The 23,498-nt window shown below is 29.0% G+C and overlaps 1 protein-coding gene and 1 pseudogene across 2 annotated transcripts; one reads left to right on the plus strand and one right to left on the minus strand.

Moving 5' to 3' along the window:
* Positions 1-12,359: 12,359 nt before the first annotated feature.
* Positions 12,360-16,521, minus strand: LOC120166726 (thymidylate kinase-like). Of its 2 annotated transcripts, XM_039175946.1 has the most exons (7): positions 16,317-16,521; positions 15,954-16,011; positions 15,460-15,816; positions 13,861-13,972; positions 13,707-13,766; positions 12,726-12,830; positions 12,360-12,645 (listed from the first exon to the last, which is right to left on the minus strand). In XM_039175946.1, exons 2-7 carry the CDS (start codon positions 15,989-15,991, stop codon positions 12,529-12,531), a joined length of 789 nt encoding a protein of 262 aa, XP_039031877.1. In that variant the 5' UTR covers positions 15,992-16,011; positions 16,317-16,521; the 3' UTR covers positions 12,360-12,528. The 2 variants fall into 2 exon arrangements, with proteins under 2 accessions (XP_039031877.1, XP_039031878.1); XM_039175947.1 differs by lacking the exon at positions 15,954-16,011.
* A 1,689-nt stretch (positions 16,522-18,210) lies between these two features.
* On the plus strand, positions 18,211-20,083 carry LOC120166689 (annotated as a pseudogene).
* The last annotated feature ends 3,415 nt before the right edge of the window (positions 20,084-23,498 follow it).

Here is a 23,498-nt window from a genome sequence, read left to right on the forward strand (position 1 = left end):
GAAGCAAACAATTGGATTTTAATCAAATGACTTAACAGCGTTAAGTGAAGCTGCACCAATCATGGTCATGGAGATCCCACCACCACCATCTTGGGAAGAAATATCTTCGACAAATTTTCAGGCTTCTATTTCTCAAAAATAAAATAGGATCAACTACATAAATAGTCCCTAATTATAGGATGTTGTTTTGTTGTGTCCATCGACTATTAAAGTTACAAAATAATTTTTCGATTACAATGTGCTATTTTGTTGAGTCCCTTAACTATTAAAGTTATAAAATAGTCACCGACTATTTATATGTTCCAAAATTATCCTTTTTCTTTAAAAAAAATCGATAGTAGTCTGAGCTGGACGTTAACAATTGAATGAGATATGATAGTAGTTAGAGATTTTGGAACAAGATTTTATCAAAACGCATTCTGCAAGTTAACGTTCATCTCAAATCACCATTAATTTTTTTAAAGAGAATGACGAACCTGAAACATATGAATAGTCGAGTGACCATTTTGTAGCTTTTAATAGTCGGTAGACTCAAGAAAATAATGTCTTATAGTCAATGGATCATTCCATAACGTTTAACAGTTGGAGAACTCAACAAAATATTATTCTTAATAGAGGGACCATTTGTATATTTTATCCCAAAAAAATACCATGCTTTCTGTGGTTGTCTTTGCATTTCCAAATTATTAAAATCTTTCCACGCAATCGTAACAAAAAATTATTTCCACAAAAAATAATATTGACAATATATTTTTAAAAATTTAAACACCACAATTTAATTTATTTACTCCACCACTTCTTTTAAACAAACTATTTATTAATCTCTTTCAAATATCTTCTTCATATATAATAAATTAAAAAATACATCAATTTTATTTTTATAAATAAATACTTTGACAACAAGCAACAACTATTGATTATAAACCACAATAAACCCATGATTTTCCCATATATATATATATATATATATATATATATATATATATATATATATATATATATATATAGTAAGAGTTTGTTTGTTTGGTTGTAATTGGTTTTCTGGAAAATGAATTACTGGAATTTGAATTATTGGAATTTGAATTACTGGAAAATGAATTACTGGAATTTGAATTCTGAAAAATGAATTACATTTTTTTCACTAGTTGATGAGTTTTTTAAAAATTATTTATTACAAATATTAAATACAATAAATAATATTATTTATTATAAAACTTTAATATTATTATTTTAAAATATTAAAATAATTTATTTATTATTAAATATTATTTTTATAATTTTATTAATAAAAATATTAATATTGGTATATTTTAGTGAAATAAAAATATTATAAATTATAATAATTATTTATTAAAGTAATAGTGTTATATTATATTTTAAAAATATTAATTAGTATATTTTAAATATCTTTATTAAAATATTATTAGATTATTATATTAATATTAAATATATAAATAATATTATTCATTATTAAATATATAAAAAATTTATTATATATTTATTAAAATAAAAATATATTATATTATATTATTATAATATAATTGATTATTTTATTATAATATTAAAAATATAATATTATATTATTATAAATATTAATAAATATTAATAAATATTTTAATAATTAATATTTTGATGAAAATGATATTAAAATATTTTATTAATATTAAATTCATAAAATAAAATTATTTTGTGTATTTATTCTTTGAAGTGAAAAGTTCAGAAAATGAATTACGGAAAATCAGACCGTAAGTCATTTTCCAGAAAACACAAAGGAAATTATATTGACCAGGAAAATGAATTACGTTGACCAACTAGTTTTCCTCCAACCAAACGCTAGAAAACATTTTCCGGAAAACTAATTACATGAACAAACACGGGATTTCAGGGAAAACCAATTTCGTAATTCATTTTACAGCAAATAAACATACCCTAATTATTTATTAACGATTCTAATGGTATATATATATATATATATTTCCAAGCTTAGGAAGCATTAAGTTCCCTCCACATAAAATTAAATGAATCTTTATTTTTTAAGAAAAGGGTAAAGTAAACAACTGCCCCTTCACTATATGATGCTACTTTGATGAGTCTTTCAATTATTAAAAGTTATAAAATGATCCTCTAACTGTAAGGTGTTACTTTGTTAAGTCCATCGACTATTGAAAGTCACAAAATGGTCATATGACTATTCATATGTTCCAAACTCATCATTTTTGTCAAAAATTGACGGCAATATGAGATGGACGTTAATCTATTGACTGATATATGATAAAACATGATCTATAATAATCTCAATCAACATGTTAACGTTCAGCTTAAATATTTATCATGTCTCAATCAACATGTTAACGTTCAGCTTAGACGGTCATTGATTCTATAACAAATAATGACGAGCTTGAAATATAATGAATAATCGAGTAACCGTTTGACAATGAATGTTCGATCACCTGCTATAATCGCTGGTGCTCGAATTTGTGATCTCTAGAAATAATAACAATTCATTTAACCACTGAGATTGTAACACCAATGGCCCATATATGTCTCGATATACGAGTCACATATGTCACATCAACTTGACAAACATTTATTGAGCATAAAGACTTAAAATTTCGTTTCTTTTTTAAACTTTCTTTTTTTCAATTTAAGAACTTTAATCTTATTTGTATGAAATCGTAAAATAAATTTAATCACTGAAAAGAAGTACAATTTCAATCAGTAAGCAGGCAATTCATAATTGTTCATAATTATATATATCACTGCCTAAATACTACTTAATTTAAAAACTATTTAAAACCAGTCAAAATATCCATTTATAAATACAATTATAACTCAAATTAACCAAACATTAAAATGGTTCTAAATTGTTATTTCATACCATTTTTAATATAAATCTGATAAAGTAACCCAACGAATATAATGTGCATGCTACTAATAAGTCAAAGTTAGTCTAGAACTTATATTTTGATATAAAATGGTTCTAAATTGCTATTTCATACCATTTTTAATATAAATCTGATAAAGTAACCCAACGAATATAATGTGCATGCTACTAATAAGTCAAAGTTAGTCTAGAACTTATATTTTGATATAACAAATAAGAACAAAATATTTGTTGGACTGAATTAAATTTATTCAAAGTTTTCAAAAATAATTTAAAGTCCAACTAAATTTGAAAGATATGTGTTCAATGTTTCTAAACTTTATAAAAAACTTTAAAATGAGTCTTTTAAGTTCAAATTTTATTAAAAATATCTTTTAAATACTTTAGAATGTTTTTCAAAGTCTTGTATTTCTCAAAATGTCAAAACTATCTTTTTAAACAAGCTTTGACCATAAGTTTCGAAACTTTTACAAAAGTTTCGAAACTTTCCAATTCAGTAGTCCAAAAAGTTTTGATACTTTTCAAGAGTTTCGAAACTTTCACTAAAGTTTCGATACATTGGCTCCAAAGGTTATATTTTTCCAATGGCTCTTTCAAAGAGTTTCGAAACCTTCCTAGAGTTTCGAAACTTTGTGTGCAGAAAGTCTTCCAACGGGCTCCAAACCTTCCAAAACGGCTAGTAACTCATTCCAGTATATAAAAAAAAGTTCAAGACACTCGAAGAAGGTTGAACAACACATATCCAATCAATCAAACACAAGATAAAAGTTTTTCATTCTTTATTTCTATTTCTCTTGTAAATATTTGTGTTTTTGTGAGCTTTAATTTGTAAACACATTCATTTTTAGAGGTTTTCTCGTTTACAATTCTTTTCCTTTGTAAATGAGTTTTGGTTCTAGCTAAGCCTTTGAAAAGATAGGGAGTTTGTAAAGGTTATCTCTTTATCCTTGAAAAAGAAAGAACAAATTAGTGGATTTGCTGGAAAATCCTAAGTGAGAAGCTTAGGTAGTGGATGTAAACTTCATTCAGGGAGTTGACCTACTATAAATCATTGTGCAAAATTTCCTTTCTTTATACTCCTTACTCCCTAAACTTCAAAAAGCCAATTCATCCCCCTCTTGGCATATTTCGGTTGATCGATCGAGCTTCATCGAGCCTAACAGTTAGAATGTCTTACTGATATTGTCGGTAGATTTGATTTCCACAAGATGCTGACAAGCTCCTCACATCACGTCCTCTGTTATATTCGAACCCACACATGAAAATCATCACGCGTTAAGTAAAACCTAGTGAGGCAAAAGTATAGCTAAAACATAAATTCCAAAAAAAATATAGGCAATAAACTATAATTTAAATAAAAACTATTGAAAACATTTTGATGTTTCGATATAACAAATTAAGTTTAAATGAATTTTAAGATTTTACAAATGATTTTCTAAGTATATTCGATTTAATTACTCGAATATCAAATTATTACTCCAAGTCTTTCAAGATCAATTTCAAACCTTACTAAATGTGTAAAATTGTGTTTTATACTTAATATATTTTTAAAACAATTTTCACAAAGTATTTTGAACCAAAATCAAGCCTAAAATAAATTTTTCAAAGTGATGCACCGATGCGCCAATCCATGCATCGATGCACCATGTAATAAATTGAACATCGAATGCATTTCATGCATCAATGCACATACCATGCATCGATACACTCAGGGTTTTATGAAAACATCGAATGCATTTGATGCATCGATGCACCAGCCATGCATCGATGCACTCAGGCTATTTTGAAACATCGAATGCATTTTATGCATCGATGCACTCTTAGTGCACCGATGCACTAAGGGTCCAACGATCAAAATATTTGAATTTTACACTTGATGCACCGATGCACTAAGGGTCCAACGGTCAAAATATTTGAATTTTACACTTGATGCACCGATGCACCTAGTGTATGCATCGATGCACTGACGCTCCCAACTGATTTTATTAATTGTTTTCACACTTAAACGGCTCTATTGACTCCAATAATCATCCCCAACGTTCAGAATCAATTGAAGGAGTATTTAAACAAGCTTAGAAGCCATTGATCAACAAGAAGAAAGAAGAAATCATAGAGAAACAAGAGAGAGCATCAAACATCAAGTTTGTGCAACTCAAGCCAAATTTCCTTTCAATATTCATTTTTCTTTCAAGAACACAATTTGTGCTCATTTGTAATCATCTTTGAGTGTTCTTATCTTGTTCTAGAATTGTGCAAACATATTGCCTTGTGAGGTTTTCCTTGTAAGTTTGCAAATTTGTGTATTTCTCTTTGAAAAAGAGTGTGCTCAAGAATTGGGGTATAATTCTTGAGGGAGTTGTAAGGTTACTCTTTGTCCTCAAAATAAAGAACAAATTAGTGAATTTGTTGGAAAATCCTTAGTGTGGATAGCTAAGGTAGTGGATGTAGACTTTGGTTGAGAAAGATGAGCCACTCTAAATCGATGTGCAACTTCTTTTAATTTTCTGCAAAAGCTTCCACCAACTTTTTAATTGCCAATTCACCCCCCTCTTGGCCATTTCTGTCAATCGATTAACTCAAAAAAACATTAAAACTTCAAACCGGCCTAGTCAAGCCGTTTCCCTTCTGAAAACCTGGAAATCAACATCTCATGATTTTGTCAAAAATCATGTAAGTCACAATCAAATATCATAAATAACTTCTATTCTTTTCATTCGAACATATTTCAAAACTTTCTTTTCAATTCTATATTCCTTTCTTTCATATAATATTATAACTTTCACATTTACTGTTATAGCCCAGTGTATATGTATGAGAATACAAGGTACGTGAGTATAATGTGCACACTAGGCACAACACGATGCCGAATCATAACTGAAATTGAGATATGATGCACTTCAATGCAATCATAACCTGTGCACCAACGGTGCTGATCATAGGGTACATGAATGTACCATAGCTGAACTGAAACTGAGATATGATGCACTTCAGTGCAATTGTAACCTGAAAACTACTCAACTTAATGGCATGCGAAATGTACCTACGACTCTCAATGCAACATACAATGAGCTTATATTTATCATCATAATATCATTTATTAATCTACGTCTGATAACTGTAAAACATCTGATAACTGAAAAACGTCCGATAACTGTAAAATGTCTAATAACTGTAAACATTTAGAATTCATCATCATAAATATCGTACTTGGGAAGTTCATACCCAAAATCATTCATAAAAATTGATGAAAAATATTATGAAAATACCCCATTATAAGAACTTATAAATCGTACTGGAAAAATAAAATGAGGTTGACTTATCGCAAGTCGTCCTTGATCATAATAATAAAATAAATAAATAATTTACATTCATTTTAACACTTTACTTATAAGTCAAAATATAAGCCTCACTAAACTTTAGGTTTTATCATTTACTTTAAATTGCTTCCACTACACATTTTATCAAAATTTCATATTCTGGTAGTTTGTACTACCTTCAAAGAAATATTATTATGTATTAATATACATACTGAAAAATTATTTCGTTTGCACCACTTAAAAATAGACTCAAATACTCATCTAACCATAAAGGCAATCCGTCTAGTTCCACTTGTAAAATATATAGCAAATTTTCAAAGTTGAATGACATAAGTTGTTTTGGACAGAATTTGCTACCCTGTTTTCTGGCCTATCACTGATTACAAATTCATATTTTTTTAATACACCTCATAATCAATTTTCGTTTGTTCTAAACGAAACTAGACTGATATATAAATCCAATGGTATAATATTCTTCCTTCAATTATTTTTATAAAATTTCTGGTGATTTTCTAAACTTACTGGTCAGAACATAATTTCTAGACAGATTTTACCAACTTGCATCCTTAACTTATTCACTAATTTATTAGTTTACTAAATGAACATGTAGGCTCAAATCACACTTTCTATTACACTAATAGTCACTTCTTAACTTAACCCCAACACTGGTTCATTATCGAATCTTCTTCACTATAGTCTTCTAAATTATGCATCCTTTCCTTCTTTTTTAGAGTTAATTGGATCACTAAATTTACCTTACTCTGACGACGCATATAACATCATAAAATATTCAAGCTATATGTTCGTATCGAACTAGCATAGTTTAAACATAAATATAAAATTTGATAAAAATAAAATAAATACTTAAATCGATATAAAACTAAATCTTACTTCCATCATAATTTCAAACTTCTCAAAATATTCCTTAAATTCCCTGAAAATTTAGTTTTACTATCAACTCTTCAACTTTTACTAATTTCATAATCCAATCACTAATTATGAATTCTTATTTAGAATTCATATCAACTTTCCTATTTAATCCATAATGGCCCTTCACCATTATGATCATTTCACATTAATCACATAAAATTTCCAGCACCTCAATAACATATTCAAATCAACACTTAAACATTCAAAAGCTTGCATTTTCATCCTAAACTTTCTTAGTCTTTCCAAATCCAACCACACAACTTGATAAATTTGAAATTAAATCTCAACTTAAGAATTAAACCCAAGTATTACATGCTTGCAATAATATCCCACAATTCTCAAAACTTGTATATTAACCCTTTTTCTAACTCAAGGCTCCAAATCACATAGAACAATTCTAATATCAATTCTAGACCATAGGAAAATTTTCAATATTTTCCCCTAATTTTTCCTTAATGGTCGAATATCACTATGGTCGTAAGGCTGGCTTTTCATTCAATTTCAAGCATGAATTCAACTTCCTTACTTCAAATTCATGCTATTCTAATCAACACAACATCAAATTGAACCAAAATTGAATCAATCACCAAAACCCTAATTAGGCCAAATGCTTTAAATCATTCTACGCTTGATTTTAAACATCATACATGCTTGAAAATTAATCTCCAACATAAAAGACATAATAATCTTTCATTAATTCTTCAAAATTCAAAAACCCCTACATAAGCCCTAATTCTCAATCTCAACACACAAGCATCTTCTCCATAGAATATTGGTACCAAATGATGAAGAATTTCATGTACATTAATTCTCTACATAACTTAATCCAAAAATCAATCATATAAGCTTGAAAATCAAAATTAAAATGCTTGCCTATAAGAAAGAGTAGTTTCGGCCTAAGGAGAAGAATTAGCTGAAAAATGATGCTTAATCTTGATAATTCTAGTATTTAATATATAATACACTTGGCATAAAATTAATTTAATTGAATTTAAAATTCAATTAATGAGAAATTCCAAAAATACCATTAATGAAACTTGAAAATTACCAAATGTCATTACATTATCTCCATTAAAATATTCCTTGGTCAAAGATGAATCAACTTGAATTTGACTTTTCACTTTGGCCATGCAATTTTTTAAAATTGCACTTTAGTCATTAAAATTCCACTATTCGACCAAATCTGAAAAATTACACTGAATAGAGCCAAATTTTTTTAATATAAAATATGGAAATAATATTTCCAACCATGTTCTAACATCCTTCAAATTTTCATAAAATTCTGGTTTGATCCGATTATCCAATTTCAATACCGAAATTTATCGCTTTATATCTTTTAACACATATTCTGTATCAAAAATCTAATTCCCAAGGAAAATCTTTGTTTTAGGCCAAAATGTTCATTTACGGGCTAAAATATATAATTTTTTAAAATTACATTTTTAGTCCATAAACTTTTATAAAGTTTATACTTAAGCCCTCAAACTTTCAAAACTTACAGTTTAGTCACTGGTCAAAATTTGAGATATTACATAGATAAGTTGGTTTGTGCTTAAATGATATAATGCAGCCTATTTTAAAATATTTTTTCTAATAAATATTTGTTCTGTTCAAGTCTTTGGACAAATATTTTTCCCCTTTGTTTTCAAATTTAATTTTGTTTTATTATAATTTTATTTTATTATAAGAACACGTATTTATATTATTTTTATTAAATCTATTTGATTAAAAATATTTATTTAGTTCTTTGTAAACTTAAACTCATTAAATCTTGCTTTGTTATAAAAAAATATAAACACAAGTTTATGTTATCTTATTATGTTTATTTAATTTTAAAATATTTTAATAATCGCCATAAAATTTAGGCTTAAAATAAAAATAAGTACTTAAATTATATTTTGTTTTTTTAAAGTCTCCAAATTATTTTTTGGTCAAACTAAGTTCTTAAACTATTATATTAAATCATTTTAAGTCGTACTATTTTTTAGTCAAAAAATTAATCTTCATCCAATAAGACGTTGACACATCACACAAAATTAAGTACTTATTTTGATTAACAAAATAGTTTAAGGGTTTAAAGTAAAAAGGAGCCACTGTTTAGGGACTTATTTTGATAAAAAAATAGCTTAGGTACAAGTGATTACATATAATAGTTTAAGGTTTCATTTTGAACAAAAAAGAGTACAGTTTAGGGGGGAATTAAGTTTAAGCCTAAATTTTATACAAATAATTAATATGTGAGTTATATATCATTGTAATCATGTATCAGTTTAATTTTATTCAGAACAAATGGAAATTAATTTAGATATGTATATTAAACATTGCTAATTTTTAAGTGATGAAGGGTGAGGACATGGGAGCAATCTGTTTCTAAAAATAACATTGACATCGGAGTTAACAATTGGTCATAAATCATATAAATTGAACCAGAAATATTAATTTATATGAATGAAAAGCTTATTGAATATAGTTTATTTTATAATAAACGAAGTCAAAAAAAAATTTGACAAAAAGAAATGAAGTCAAAATTTGAATTGTAGATCAAATAAAAAGCATTTCTTTAAATGTGGTGTAGGATGAACGTCAATAAAGATTAAGTAAAATATACATTTAATCACTTAATTATTATTTTAGTTCCAACAAAATTTTAGCATAAATTGTTGAGTAGTTAATTTTCTGTTGGTTAGTTTTCTCTGTTGTACAATTTATAGGTTAGTTAGCAGGTTGTGTATTGTATATATAAATAACCATTATTTTATATGAGGATGAGGTATTCTTTCATTTCGGGCTGTATCATATCCTTAACATAGATCATAAATGCTTATGGATTCAAGGTCATAAAAAGTGCTCATAAATTTTATAACAAATTTTAGAGTATTTCATTGACTGCACCAATGAGTAGAATGTGTCGAGGGCTTTCAATTGATATTTTGATTTGTGAAAATTCATGGTTGGATCGTTCAGAAAATGTATTTAAACCTTTTTATGCGACTCATTTTTCAACTTGAAAATGAAAGTCATCTAGAAAAGAGAAATCAAATAAGAATGGACACAAAATTGAAAATGAAAGTGAAAATTAATGTTTTAATTTGCACATATTTTGTTGAAAAATTATTCCTTCTTGTTTTTTTTATACTATTGATTTTGACTCTTTTGATTCATTTTGTGCATGAGCTTATTTTTTAGAAATAACATTAGAAGGGATGAGTTTTGCGTTTTTTTTTATTTATTTTCTCGAATCAAGGATGGAATCATTGGCTTGACCTGGGGCACGATGCGGTCTGACGCAGCAGTTTCTAAAAGGTTCAGTCAGCAATAGCTAAGGGTGTACAAATTCGGATATCGGATTTGATCTAATCAAAAAATGTTGGATACCTAAAATAATGATCCATATTCGCTCCGAAAAAGTCGGATATCTAAATTTTCAGATCAGATATCCAAATCAGAATCTAAAATTAAATTTGACAAAAAATAATTTTAGATTTTAAATTTTGTGATTCAATGTAATTTATTCAATACTTCTACTATATATATATATATATATATATATATATATATATATATATATATATATATATATATATATATATATATATATATATATATATATATCACAATAAATAATTAAATATCCTAATTTTTATTAGGTTAGAGCTTTAGTAGGTTACTCAATTATTGGGCTAAGGGGTATCTAAAGTCTAAAAGCCTATTTTTTTGGATTTTTGGATAATCCGAAATTGAAGTTTATTCGATCCATATCTGATCCTATTGTCCAAAATGTTTTTGGATATCCGATTTAAATTATTCAAAAATAAAAAAAATAGATTGGGTAACCAAATTTTCAGACCGAATCACCGGATCAACGAATCTGATTGATCAAATCAGATTTTTTTTGCACACTACAAGCAGCAGTAGCAGTTTTCAAAAGGTTCAGTCAACACTATCTGGAAGGTGGACGGATAGAGTTATCTTAGAAGGAGTTATTTTATGAACATAAGTTTGAATTTGAAAACATTTTAAGATTTATCTTTTGATTATCTTTAGGATATTTTTATTTTTGAATATACATGATATTTTTAGGAAATTCCAAGGTTATAAATACCCTTAAGGTGCGTTTGGTTCACATAATGTAAGATTAACAGTAGAAATAAAATATTACCAGGGAATAGGATTACTGAGAATGTTGTATTTTGTGTTTGGTTGGTTTAGTAGGAATGTAAGATTACTGTGTTTGGTTAAAGAAATAAAATATTATTAGAATGTATATTTTACCAAATTGACCTTATTATATATTTGTTTTTTTAACAAGTTAAATTCTACTATAATATTACTATAATTAATTTATATATTTTCTTTAAAAAATTTAAATTCATAAAATTTATATAATTTTTTTTTACAAAATTGAAAAGATAAATAAGTTTAAAGAGAGGGTAAAATTTTATTTTAGCCCCTAAACTTCACATAAAATTATAATTATGGACTTTTTTTGTAAATCTAAAATAGTTTAAGGATAAATTTGTAATTCAACCTTCTTAGAATTTTTATTATTCAACGACAGAAGAATGATAATTTTGAAATTTTTTTAAGGGCATTTTAGTCCAAAACGCCGGTAATCCAACAATACCTAAGGGAATGAGGTAATCACATTCCCGGTAATATACCCAAAAAATTCAATGTTGGTAATAAAAGATTACCGGGAATAAGATTACCGGCCAACCAAACGGGATAATGTGGATTTCATTCCCCCGGTAATGTTGTGTGATGTGAGCCAAATGACCCCTTAGGGTAAAGATTAAACATGTTCATCTTTCTTTTGTTTTTTATAAAATTATCTCGGGATTTTATTAAAGTTCTTTTCCTTTCTTTTTACTTTAGTTTTTTACTTTATTTTAAAAAAATTGCTAAGCATGATTTCAATCCTACTTAGCTAAACTTTTAATTAGTCAAAGGCTTAATTTTAACTCAATTCCGTTTGTGAGAATTGAAAAACACTTAACATCTTTGGATTATATTCTCGATTTTCTGATATCTTGATTTGACAATCGATATTTTCTTTAAAATCTTCGCACTTTTTATTTCAAAAAGCGCACATTGACTTGAATGTTGTTTGGATTTACAGTTTGGGATGAAGAATCGGTTGATCGTAATTCAACTTCTTAGGAACAAACTTAACGGCAATCTGTTAAAGTAAATCGAGATCAGATTCGATTCTCGTTGAGACACCATAATCCGAGCAAGGACTTTTTTAGCGCATAAAGCTACATTGTTACCAACTGCGATAGCAGTTGTTAATTCAATAAGAACTGCATTCCGGAGTAATACATTCTACAATATTCAACACACTTTGAGGCAAACACCTCATTTTAAGTCCTATACCAGACACAACTTGAAGCTAAACTAGCAAGACCAGAGGGACGAAAGGGCCTTCCCTTTCTGGCAACTCAAGACATGTTCCGATACCGTCTCCTTCACCTGTTTTTCCACATCTTCCATGGATTGCGATGCGTCAATTATCTGGAACAAATTCCAAAAATTCCAAAAATTATTACCTTGTTGCTATTTGCTATTTGACATAAGATGAAACACACTATTACCTTCCAAGAAGAATCTTCAAGAAGCTTATAGTGTTGGGCAACCTTCTTCTGAAACTTGAGCTGCTCGTATCTCTCACCTCCATACCCTCCTCTTTCGGCAGCTTTCTGATTATTATGAAAATATTACATCGAGTATTTTATATATATGTGGGTATGTACATGCATGTTAACCAATCAAAGTGTGAAGAATCATGAAGTTCCAGAATCACCGACCTATGAATTGAAATAAGATATTCATTACAATGTGTAATGCAAACTGCATTGGCTGTTTCTGTAACTTTTATTGGCTAAACAGTGGATCACTTATAAAGAAATCCATCTTTAAAATTCCCTTTGTTAATGAACTCAAGACACAAGTTTCTTAGAACCATTGATTCCCTGGGAAAGGGCACTGATTATATATATTTATATTTATATTTATATTTATATTTATATTTATTTATATTTATATTTATATTTATATTTATATTTATATTTATATTTATATTTATATTTATATTTGAAAGTTGTAGATCAATCGTAATCAGATTATTTTGAGCAGGTGGCCATTGTAAACCATAAAAAAGAAAAGACTTGCATATATGAAACAATGAAATATTCACTGGGCATGAAAAAATGGAAAATGAAAGATTAATTGTATATTACTTGAACTCAGATGTAAATGTCAAGACATGGCTTTTCTTCCAACACAGTTATGTTCAAAATTTTTCAAGATTTCCATGCAATTGGAGGACCAAATCCCCACACTGCATCTTAGTATATGTTGGACATGGATGTCAAACACAGGTATTTCAGAAAAAAATAAGAAGTTGAGGTAATGTTGTGTAAGTCCCTCACATAACAAACTTCGGGAAGTTTATAGGAGAGAATAACCAAAGTCATTATCACCCAACCAAAAAATTCAAAACAGAGAAAGTTGCTTAATATAACCAATCCAATTCACTAGTTTTAGCATAGAAAGCACATATGTGCATGACTAACCTCGGGAGGTATCTCGAGGTACAATACTAGATCAGGAGCTATTAGCCCAATCTCTGGTGCCTGTAGGGAAAGAACCTATTTTGTTATTGTGGACCATGCTAGGAAATAACTTAATACTGATTATCAGTGAGTACTTCTGGCAGTGTGTCTTTACCTTACACCATTCGAAATCAAGTCCTTTAGCAGATGAGAAAGCAACCCCAGAATAAGAGTAACGGTCTACTATAAGGGTGGTTCCAGCTTTCAGTTTCATTTCCATCATTGATCTGCGAACAGTGGTAGATTTTGACTTATGTTAAATGCTGTAAACTACTATCAGAGGTGTGCATATGCAGATGACAGATTCATTAATATCTGAATGGTTCATATGCATAGCACATACAACAAGTTAAACATGGACAGGCAAATATGTTCATTGAAGAAGTAACGCTGTACATCGTTTTCCTTGTATCTATCACTAAAATATGTCATCAGAATGTGTCTGAATGGCTTAAAAGCCTAGAAATTTTAATAATTTCATCTGATAAATATTCGAAGATCAGCTAATTTAGGCTACTTTAATCCAGAGGTATTAATTTGCCTACTTGTGCAAAGACAAGCCCGTTTGCCCTTCTTGCAGTTCTGCCAATAAAAAACACATGAACATAGTCAATGGATTGCCCAGACCCAAGTTTTAGCGAAGTTTATCATGCTCACTAAAATAGAAAAAGTGTATAATTCTAAACTAGGCCAAATCCCAGAAGCCAAACATATGAAGCAAAGTTCATGCAGTGTAGTTAGGGCTGAAAATGAAACAAGACAAATTGCGAGCTACTCGAGATCGACTCTTTCGAAACCCGGTCAACACTCAAATCGAATGAACTCAACTCGAATTTTCAACGAGCTGAAGCAAACTACTTGATACTCGACTCAAAAATCTCGCGAGCTACTCGAAAAAATTAATATATTAAAATTTTAGATTTTTCAAATTAAGTTATTAAATAATATTAACATTTATATGTTATTTTAAAAAAAATACAATATAAGGCTTCTTCGAACTCGCGAGCTACTTGAGTCGCCTTTCAATTTTTGGTTTAGAGTTGAGCTTGAAAATTTTAAGCTCGCGAGCTTTCGAGTTGAGTTGAGCTTCAATTTTTTATCTCGAGTCCAAGTCGAGCTTGACAATTTTAAGTTTGCGAGTTTTCGAGCCGAGTCGAGCTTAGTTTAACAGTTTTCGAGTTGTGTCGAGCTCAAAAATCCTATGTAGGATAAAGGATCACCATTAACAATATTGGCAAAGAATAGAAGTTCCAACATAAATAATTGAATCTGTTGCCAAAACTTCAAAGATCGCAAAATTTGTTGAGAAATGCAGTATTGCAAATCCTAGAAGTAGACCAAGATGATAAGGAGATGGGGCACCGCAGTTTAAAGGATTTTCCTCAACCAATATGGATAACAAGATTTCTAATGAAAAGAATTAAACCAAACACTAATAAACTTCAAAGATTGTGCAAACGCTGATAAAAAGTGTCCCATATCGGTATCAATCTGACACAAGTATCTTCATTGGAGAGTGATATTCCAAAATTCATGTTCAAAAATGTGTCTGATACGGTACTTCAAGAAACATCAAGAGTTGGAGTAACATGTAAGTACAGCATATCTATCAAGAACTAGAAGACAATCATAGGGTACATGGTACATGTAGTTCCAACAGGCAAACATTTTTCTAAATCAGAATATAATGCACTGAAATAATGAGAAAACAAACCTCTTCTCCCACCGATTTGCACTGAAAAGAAGATGGATTGTGTGGTCATCCAACTGCGATTCATTACTCAGATATGCCGATATCATCTTCCCAACACTTGTCGTTCTGTCGGGGAATCGCCATAACTCGATTGAATGCCCCAATCCCTCCAAATATGAAAGCAGCCTCCCACATTGTGAAGTTTTACCACTACGATCCAGTCCTTCAAAAACTACCAAGGCACCTCTAGATTCATTGCTTGCATCCATCGCGCTACAATCAGTACCATTATCCATTCTAATCGACCTCACCAAACACTTGCACGAAAGATTCGATCCCAAATTCAATGACCTCCTCACTCCCAAAGCTCCGAAATTCCTGAAATCCAACAACTAGTAATATAATTAAAATCTCAAATACATGCAAAGTGAAGTGCGTATTTGATAAAGTAAACTATTAACTTGCGCAGACAAAGATGGAGTACAACAAATAGAACAGAAAATGTAAATACTTACAAAGACTTCGAAACTGTAAAAGTGCAGGAATGTATCATGCCCTTAATAATGCTACAAACTGCAATCAATAAAAACATAAACAATGTAACAATAATACTAATACTAATGCTTGGACTTGAACAGCTTACAAGCAGAATTCAATTTCTCTATTTTAACTTAGTAAAAAATTTCATCTCGAATTTGAGCTGAAGCATAAATAATCTAGCTTGAGGTTGAGCATACGGATCAAATTCATTTTTAATAGGTTAAAAAAGCCTAATAAAGCGATTCAATATTCTTAAAAAAATGGATAAAAATCCAAAAAAAAAAATTATAAAACAAGCAAACAAAGAAAAGAGGGAATGGGGAAGAAAGTGTAAGTACCTGAGATGAAATGCGGGCATTAGAGAGGGTTTTGAGGGAAAACTATGGAGACCTTATTAAAAGAGTAGCCTTTGCCTGCGCAAGTCAAAAAGTCCAAAGTATCCCCTTGGACCCCAATTCCAATTGCCCACTCCTCCCTCCCTCTCTCAAAATGAATCTAGGGTTCCAATTCCAAAATTAACAGCAATCAAGAAGAACCAGGCACTGCTCCAAAGCCTAATTGTTGGTACAGTATAAGTTCTGGGTTGGAATATTTATTGTTCGGTTTTAAATGATCTAATTAATTAAATTAATATCTAATTTGATTAACCAATTGAGTAATTAGGTGTTATATCAATTAATGGTTAAGAAAATTTCGAAATTCAACTTATCAATTATTTATCAAAAATATTAGATATTAATATATTATATATTTTAAACTTAAATTTATTAATAACTAAGACACAACTATTAACCTCAAATTAATCTAATTAAAAGAATTACTCTATTAAACTCAAACTAATCTAACTAAAAAATTTACAATAAATTTCAATTCATTTGAAAACTGACTGAATAAAATAATATTAATTATAACATCAAATTTTGATTATTTTAATTCCATTTTGATTATTTGATATTAGTTATTTCATTTAATAAAAAAATCTCTTTCATACTTTTTTAATAGTTAATATTTATAACGCGAAAAAAGAAATAATTTTATTAAATATAATATTAAATATAATAATTTTATTTTTTATATTAAAACTTAAATAAAATAATATTTTGAATAATAACAAATATTGAATTAAATTTAAAATTTAAAAACAAACCAAAATCAAATGAAAATATTAAAAAATAAATTCAATAAAAATAAATTTTGAAAAAAAATCAATACCTTATTTATCTTTTCCTTAAAACCAGTCAAATTTAATTTGACTAAAATAATATTGACGTGATATAATTTTATTGGCTTGAAACTTTTTTAATGACTATAAGATGATTTAAAATATGTTGGTCTAATGGATTGAGTCACTAGATCCCTTAAATAATATTAGAAGTTCGAATCTTAATCATTGTAAATGAAGTAAACTGGGTTAAGAGGATCGACCTTACACTACAGTGTCCGATCCGGACTAATTAATCAATAGATTGATATCGGAAACCAATGGTTATAAAAACAACAACAACAAACACTTGTAATAAAAGATATTTAGATATCGAATTGGAAAAAAAATAGCTAAGAGCTTAATTGACTTATTATGATTGATATTTTTTTAAAAAATAAATGATTAATTTTATTTTAAATATAATAAATAATTCAATATTTTCTAATATATAATTGACGAAAGTAAATGTTAGGATTAAAGAAGTATATTAAATCTATTATTTAAGCCTAATAAAAAGGGTGAAGTATAGGTTTAATACTTAAACTATTACTTTTATTCTGTTTTGATACTTAAATTTTAATTTTTTTATAATTATACCTAACATTTAATTTATGTTTCAATTTAATATCTTAGCGTTAAAAAAATAATAGAAATGTTAACGTTACATTATATTATGATGTCACCTCAATATCATTATTAAGTTTTTAACAACATAATAAAAAATTTAAATATAAACTAAATGTTAAATATAATTTAAAAAAATGTAAAATTAAAATATTAAAACATAACAAAAAATAATAATTTATGTACTTAAAAACATACTCAGTTAAAATAATTTGTAGTTTACTCCAAAAAAAAAAAAATCAGACACACTTAATATTGAAATTAGAAACCCTATAAAAACTGCGAGTTCAAATTATCATATAGAAGATCAAGATCGAGTATTTACTGATATAGTATCAGCTTGTTTAACACAACTAAAACCCTAATCGTAAAACAAAAGGAATCATTTGGAGAAAGAGGGGGAAATGGAAGCAGGAGGAGGAGAGCCAAGCAGCCGAACCGGTAACCATCGAAACGTCGAAAGCATTTTGGATACAGAAGGCTCCGGTGAAGAGGAAGAATAAGAAGAAAGTGAAGCTGAGCAAGGAGCAACTAACAGGGATGGCTCTATTTCTTTTACTTTATCTGATCCTCGAGTGCTTGATTGTTCTATCTGCTTTCAGGCTTTGACTATCCCAGCTCATCAGGTTGGTTAGTCTTGATTTATTGTATCTTGGGTGATATTTGAATTTTGGATATGAATCTTTTCTTGTTGGGTGAAAAAAATATTCATATTTTTGGTTTATTTTCTTGATTTTATGAAGGAATTGGATTTTGAATGTGGTTTTTAATTTATGGGCGAAAAGGTTGTAGATATTCTTGATTTTATCATTGAGAAGCCTTGACCTTGGGTTTCTGTTTATTGGTGAATGCTTAAAGTTTTGGTATAATTTCTTGATTTTGGGAAAAAGGTATTTGTCTGTCTTTTCGTCACATTCATATTGTCTCTGAAGATTTTGATTAATTTCCATTAGTGCAAGTTATTGATGCAAAGTTGGATGCTATAATTGACCATCTGTGGCCTCTTCTTCTTTAATAGACTAAGTATTTATATGATTAACATATTTTTATGTTTAATTTTTCCAAGTTTTTCTATGTATGCAAGATGTCTATGTCTGAAAATGTGTCGGACACGAATACTTAAAGCAATTATAGAGTAAGAGACCATGAAATGCTTATTATCAGTTTGGAATTTGCTAGGATAAAGAAAAATTATGACTATAATCTTGAATGATTAACTTTTTCTGGAGATATCTTGCTGAGCAACCTCTAATCTGCAACAATGGCTGTATTTTAGAAAGTTTTGTCATTTTTTCTTATGTAAAATTGTTCATTTTCCTTTTGGACTTGAGGGTCTTTTGGTTTTGATTGATGGCCTACATGAAGTTAATGGAGTCAGATGTGTGTGTGTTTGTACTTTTGCAAATACATTATTTGTTCTTTCATATATTAAGTGAATCCTAATAAGTTTTTTTATATGTTTGATTGGCAATTCAGTGTGAGAATGGGCATTTAGTTTGTTCAACCTGTTGCCAACAAATTAGGAATAAATGCCCAACCTGTGCTATTCCGACCAGCTATAGTCGCTGCAGGGGGATTGAGAAGGTCCTGGAATCTGTCAAAATGTCGTGCCAGATATGAAGTATGGGTGCCTAGAAGCATTCAGTTATAGTAAGAAGCAGGAACATGGCAAGTGGTGTCCTTTTGTGCCATGTTCATGCCCCATTGCTCACTGCAACTTCGAGGGTTCATTGGAGCAGTTACGCGGACACTTCAGTTTTGCACACAAGAAGTCTGCAACAGGTTTCAGATACAACCGCCCCGTTTCCATTACCTTAGGAGTTGATGAAAAGTTCCTTATTCTTCGAGAGGAGACGGACGGTTCTTTATTTATTCTCAACAACAAGGTTGAAATTCTGGGAAATGTAGTCACTTTGAGTCAGATCGAACCCTTCACGGAGACATGTTCGTTGTACGAACTAACTGTAAAAGATGAGATGGATAGAAGAAGTAACCTTAGATTGCAATCCTTAATGAGACCCAGCTTCATTAGGGTTTCTTTTGGTTCCCAGTCAGTTTTCTTGCAATTCAAGGCAGCTAAAGTTTATGCTGCGCTTTCCTAGTAAGTCTTGGTGAATAAAGTGGTAAGCTCCGATTATAGCAATCGACAAAGGTAGTTTCCCTCCCCCCCATAACAGACTTTGATAGGCCTTTTGATATAAGAACTCGGGAATTTCACATAGGGATTTAGAAAACAAATGTAATGTTGTCTTTAGAGAATTATATTCTCGTGCTACCATGTGGGGTGTTCATAAATCGGTTTTAACTAAATTAATTGATTGAATTAAATTATTTTTTCGGTTAATCGATCTGTTAATTTTAGGCTTGGTCGGTCAATGGTTAATGATTTTTTCAAACTTTGATTATCAGTTAATTTAGTTTGAAAACAATTAATTAACCGAAATATTTAATATTTAACATGTTATATATAATTTATATTTAAACTTTGGTTCGGTTATTTTTTCTTAAAAGAAATCGGTTTGGTTAATGGTTAAGAAAAAAATTGATTAATGGTTTTTTATCGGTTCGATTCGGTCGGTTTACCGAAGACCAATTGAACACCCGTACTCCTCTGTCCAGATATGTTTTCCAGGTTAACTTGCAAACTGTAAGAATTTTGTTTAAGAGCTCTATACTTGGGAAGTGACACATTTTAATCTAAACAAGTATTCTAGTAAGTGGTGATATTGATTCATTTCAGATTTTTTTTTTCCCACATTTTAATCCAACAGGGCATTGCTTCAGCATCTGTAAATTAGGCATCGGAGAGAGGAATACAGGCAACAACATGCATTGCATTCAGTCCGATAAGAAACAGAAAGCAGATCGATTTGAAAAGCTATTCACTTGGAATGATCCTAAAATGATTAATGGGAATGTAAGACAAGAATGTATCCATACCCATTCTGCAAACAATACATTTAAGACAAAAACCATACGCAAATGAGTCATACAATCCAATTCAGATACCATATGATCATGCCATGTACCAGAATAGGATTGAAGTTATCTTATATCATCCTCCCAATTGGGAATTTTAACAGATGCGTATTAGAATGAAATACCTGCACCGAAAATTGTAAAGCGAGTATTCCTTGATGCATTTATAACCCAGAAAACTATCACAACTCAATTTGTAGAATAATGATCTCAAATAGGTGCAGCAAAGGCCCATTTCAAAAACCCCTTCGAAGCTAGGCTAACCATCTTTTTGAACAAATCAGTTCCCGGTTGAACTTTCGCAGAGGAAGCTTGGGTTCAGAAGCTGGGATTAAATTTACCAGAAAGCATAATACTAAATAATACATAATGATAAAATTATCCTAAATTTTTGTTTACATCTGATCATTTTAATTTCTATTTTTTTAGTATTTTCAATCTCAATTTTTTTTTTGTTTAAATACTCTACGTTAGAAGAAAATTGTTAGTTGACTAAAAGTTAACACATGTTACTGACGTAATATTTTCACATCTGTTTAATTATTAATGTGATATGTGTCACATCATTCAAACATTTAATATGATATATGCCACGTCATTCATAGTGTTAATGTCATGTGGCACATCATCCATAATGATGACGTAACATATGCCACATAATCAATTAAACATATGTGAAAGTGACATATTAATAATATATGTTAACGGTTAATTAATTAACGATTTTCTTCCAACATGAGATATTTTAACTAAAAATTGATTCGTTAAAAGTTAAAATACTCCAAAAAATAGGGACCAAAATTACTATTTGTGAAAACTTTAGGAGTAATTTTGTCTTGATGCCACCATAAAAGTTTTCTAATACTTTTTTGTACTTATTTTTCTTTAGAGCATTTTGGTTTAGTATTTTTAACACAAACAAAATTATAATGTTTGATTAAATAATAGTTAGATCATATTTTTTATGAACATTTTAGCCCAACATTTTATTTTAGGAAAAATGTAGTACCCCAAATTTGGGCTAGTGATTAAAATGCAATTTTTGAAAGTTTAGTGGATAAAGTATAAACTTTGAAAAGTTTAAGGATCAAAAATATAATTTTGAAAAATTATATATTTTAGCCCGTAAATGAACGGTTTGGCCTAAAAGAAGGATTTTCGTGGTAATCAGATTTTCGGTACGGATTTTATGTTAAAAGCTATAAAGCGTTAAAGTTCGGTATAAAAATCGAACAATCGGATCGAATTGGAATTTTACAAAAAATGTGGTCGAAAAGAGAAATTTTAGTAACTAAAATGCAATTTTCAAAAATTGCATAGACAAAGTAGAAAGTCAAAGCCAAGTTGATTCATATTTGACTAAGGAATATTTTAATGTAAGATAATGCGATGACAATTGATAATTATCAAGTTTCATTAATGATATTTTTGAGATTTTTCATTAATTGAATTTAATATTCAATTATATTATTAAGCCATGTGTTAAGATTAATTAACACTAGAATAATCAAGACAAATAGCATATTTTCAGCTCCAAAACCCCTCAAGGTCGAAACTTCACTCTTCTCCAAGGCAAGATTATTTTATTTATTTTTGAACCTACATGATTGCTTTTTGGATTAAGTTGTGAAATAATGAATTAATCTACATGAAGTTCTCTATCATTTGATATAAATATTACATGGTGAAGATGCTTATATGTTGAGATTGAAAGTTAGAGTTTATGGAGTTTGAAGAATTTATGCAAAATTATAATGTTTTTGATGCTAGAGATTAATTTTCAAGCATGTGTGATGTTTAAATTCAAGTGTAGAGTGATCTAAAGCTTTCGACCATAACTAGGGTTTTGAAGAAAATTTTATTTGGATTAATTAGGTTAGGGGTTTGATTTTAGAGGCTTAGAAAAGTTGTTTGGAGGTTGAATTTATGCTTGAATCAAGTAGGAAAACATATAATCCCTACCTTATAGTATTCGTCCATGAGGAAAATTTGGGGGAAATTATTGAAAAATTTCCTATGGTTTAGAGTGATATTAGAAGTATTCTATGTGATTTGGAGATCAATTTGAATCAATTTGGAAGCTTGAGTTAGTAAAAGGGCAAATATACAAGTTTTGAAAATTGTGGTATATTTTTGCAAGAATGTGAAATTTGGGATGTTCAATGTTAATTATTAACATTGAAGTGCTGGAATTTTAAGTTAGAAAGTTGATTGGAATCAAATTACAAGTTTGGTAAAGTTTAGGGTGGAATTCGAAAAGTCTCAATATTATAACGACTTGATTACAAGTTTATTAAATGTCGAAGTATCATTTGGATAAATTATTGAAATGCTGGAAATTTTATTAGTATGCTGATTTTTGAGGTTAAATATTAAGTTAGGATTGAATTGTAAGTTTACCAAAGTGGGTGGTTGAAATTGAAAAGTCTAAGAAAGTTTCGGATGAAATTGCAAGTTTTTGAATGTTTAAGTGTTGATTTGAATATTTTATTGAGATGCTGGAAATTTTATGTAATTAATATGAAATGATCATAATGGTGAAGAGCTATTTTGAATTTAATGGAAAAGTTAAGGTGAATTCTAGAAGGAATTCATAATTAGTGGCTTGATTATGCAATTGATAAAAGTCGAGGAGTTAATTTTGGAAATAAATATTTATGGAATTTTAAGATTACGTTCAGAAATTTGAAACTATAATGGAAGTATGATTTGG

Source organism: Hibiscus syriacus, unplaced genomic scaffold (genome assembly GCF_006381635.1).
Source record: "Hibiscus syriacus cultivar Baekdansim isolate YM2019G1 unplaced genomic scaffold, ASM638163v2 tig00111644_pilon, whole genome shotgun sequence".
In the NCBI taxonomy this organism is placed as follows: domain Eukaryota; kingdom Viridiplantae; phylum Streptophyta; class Magnoliopsida; order Malvales; family Malvaceae; genus Hibiscus; species Hibiscus syriacus.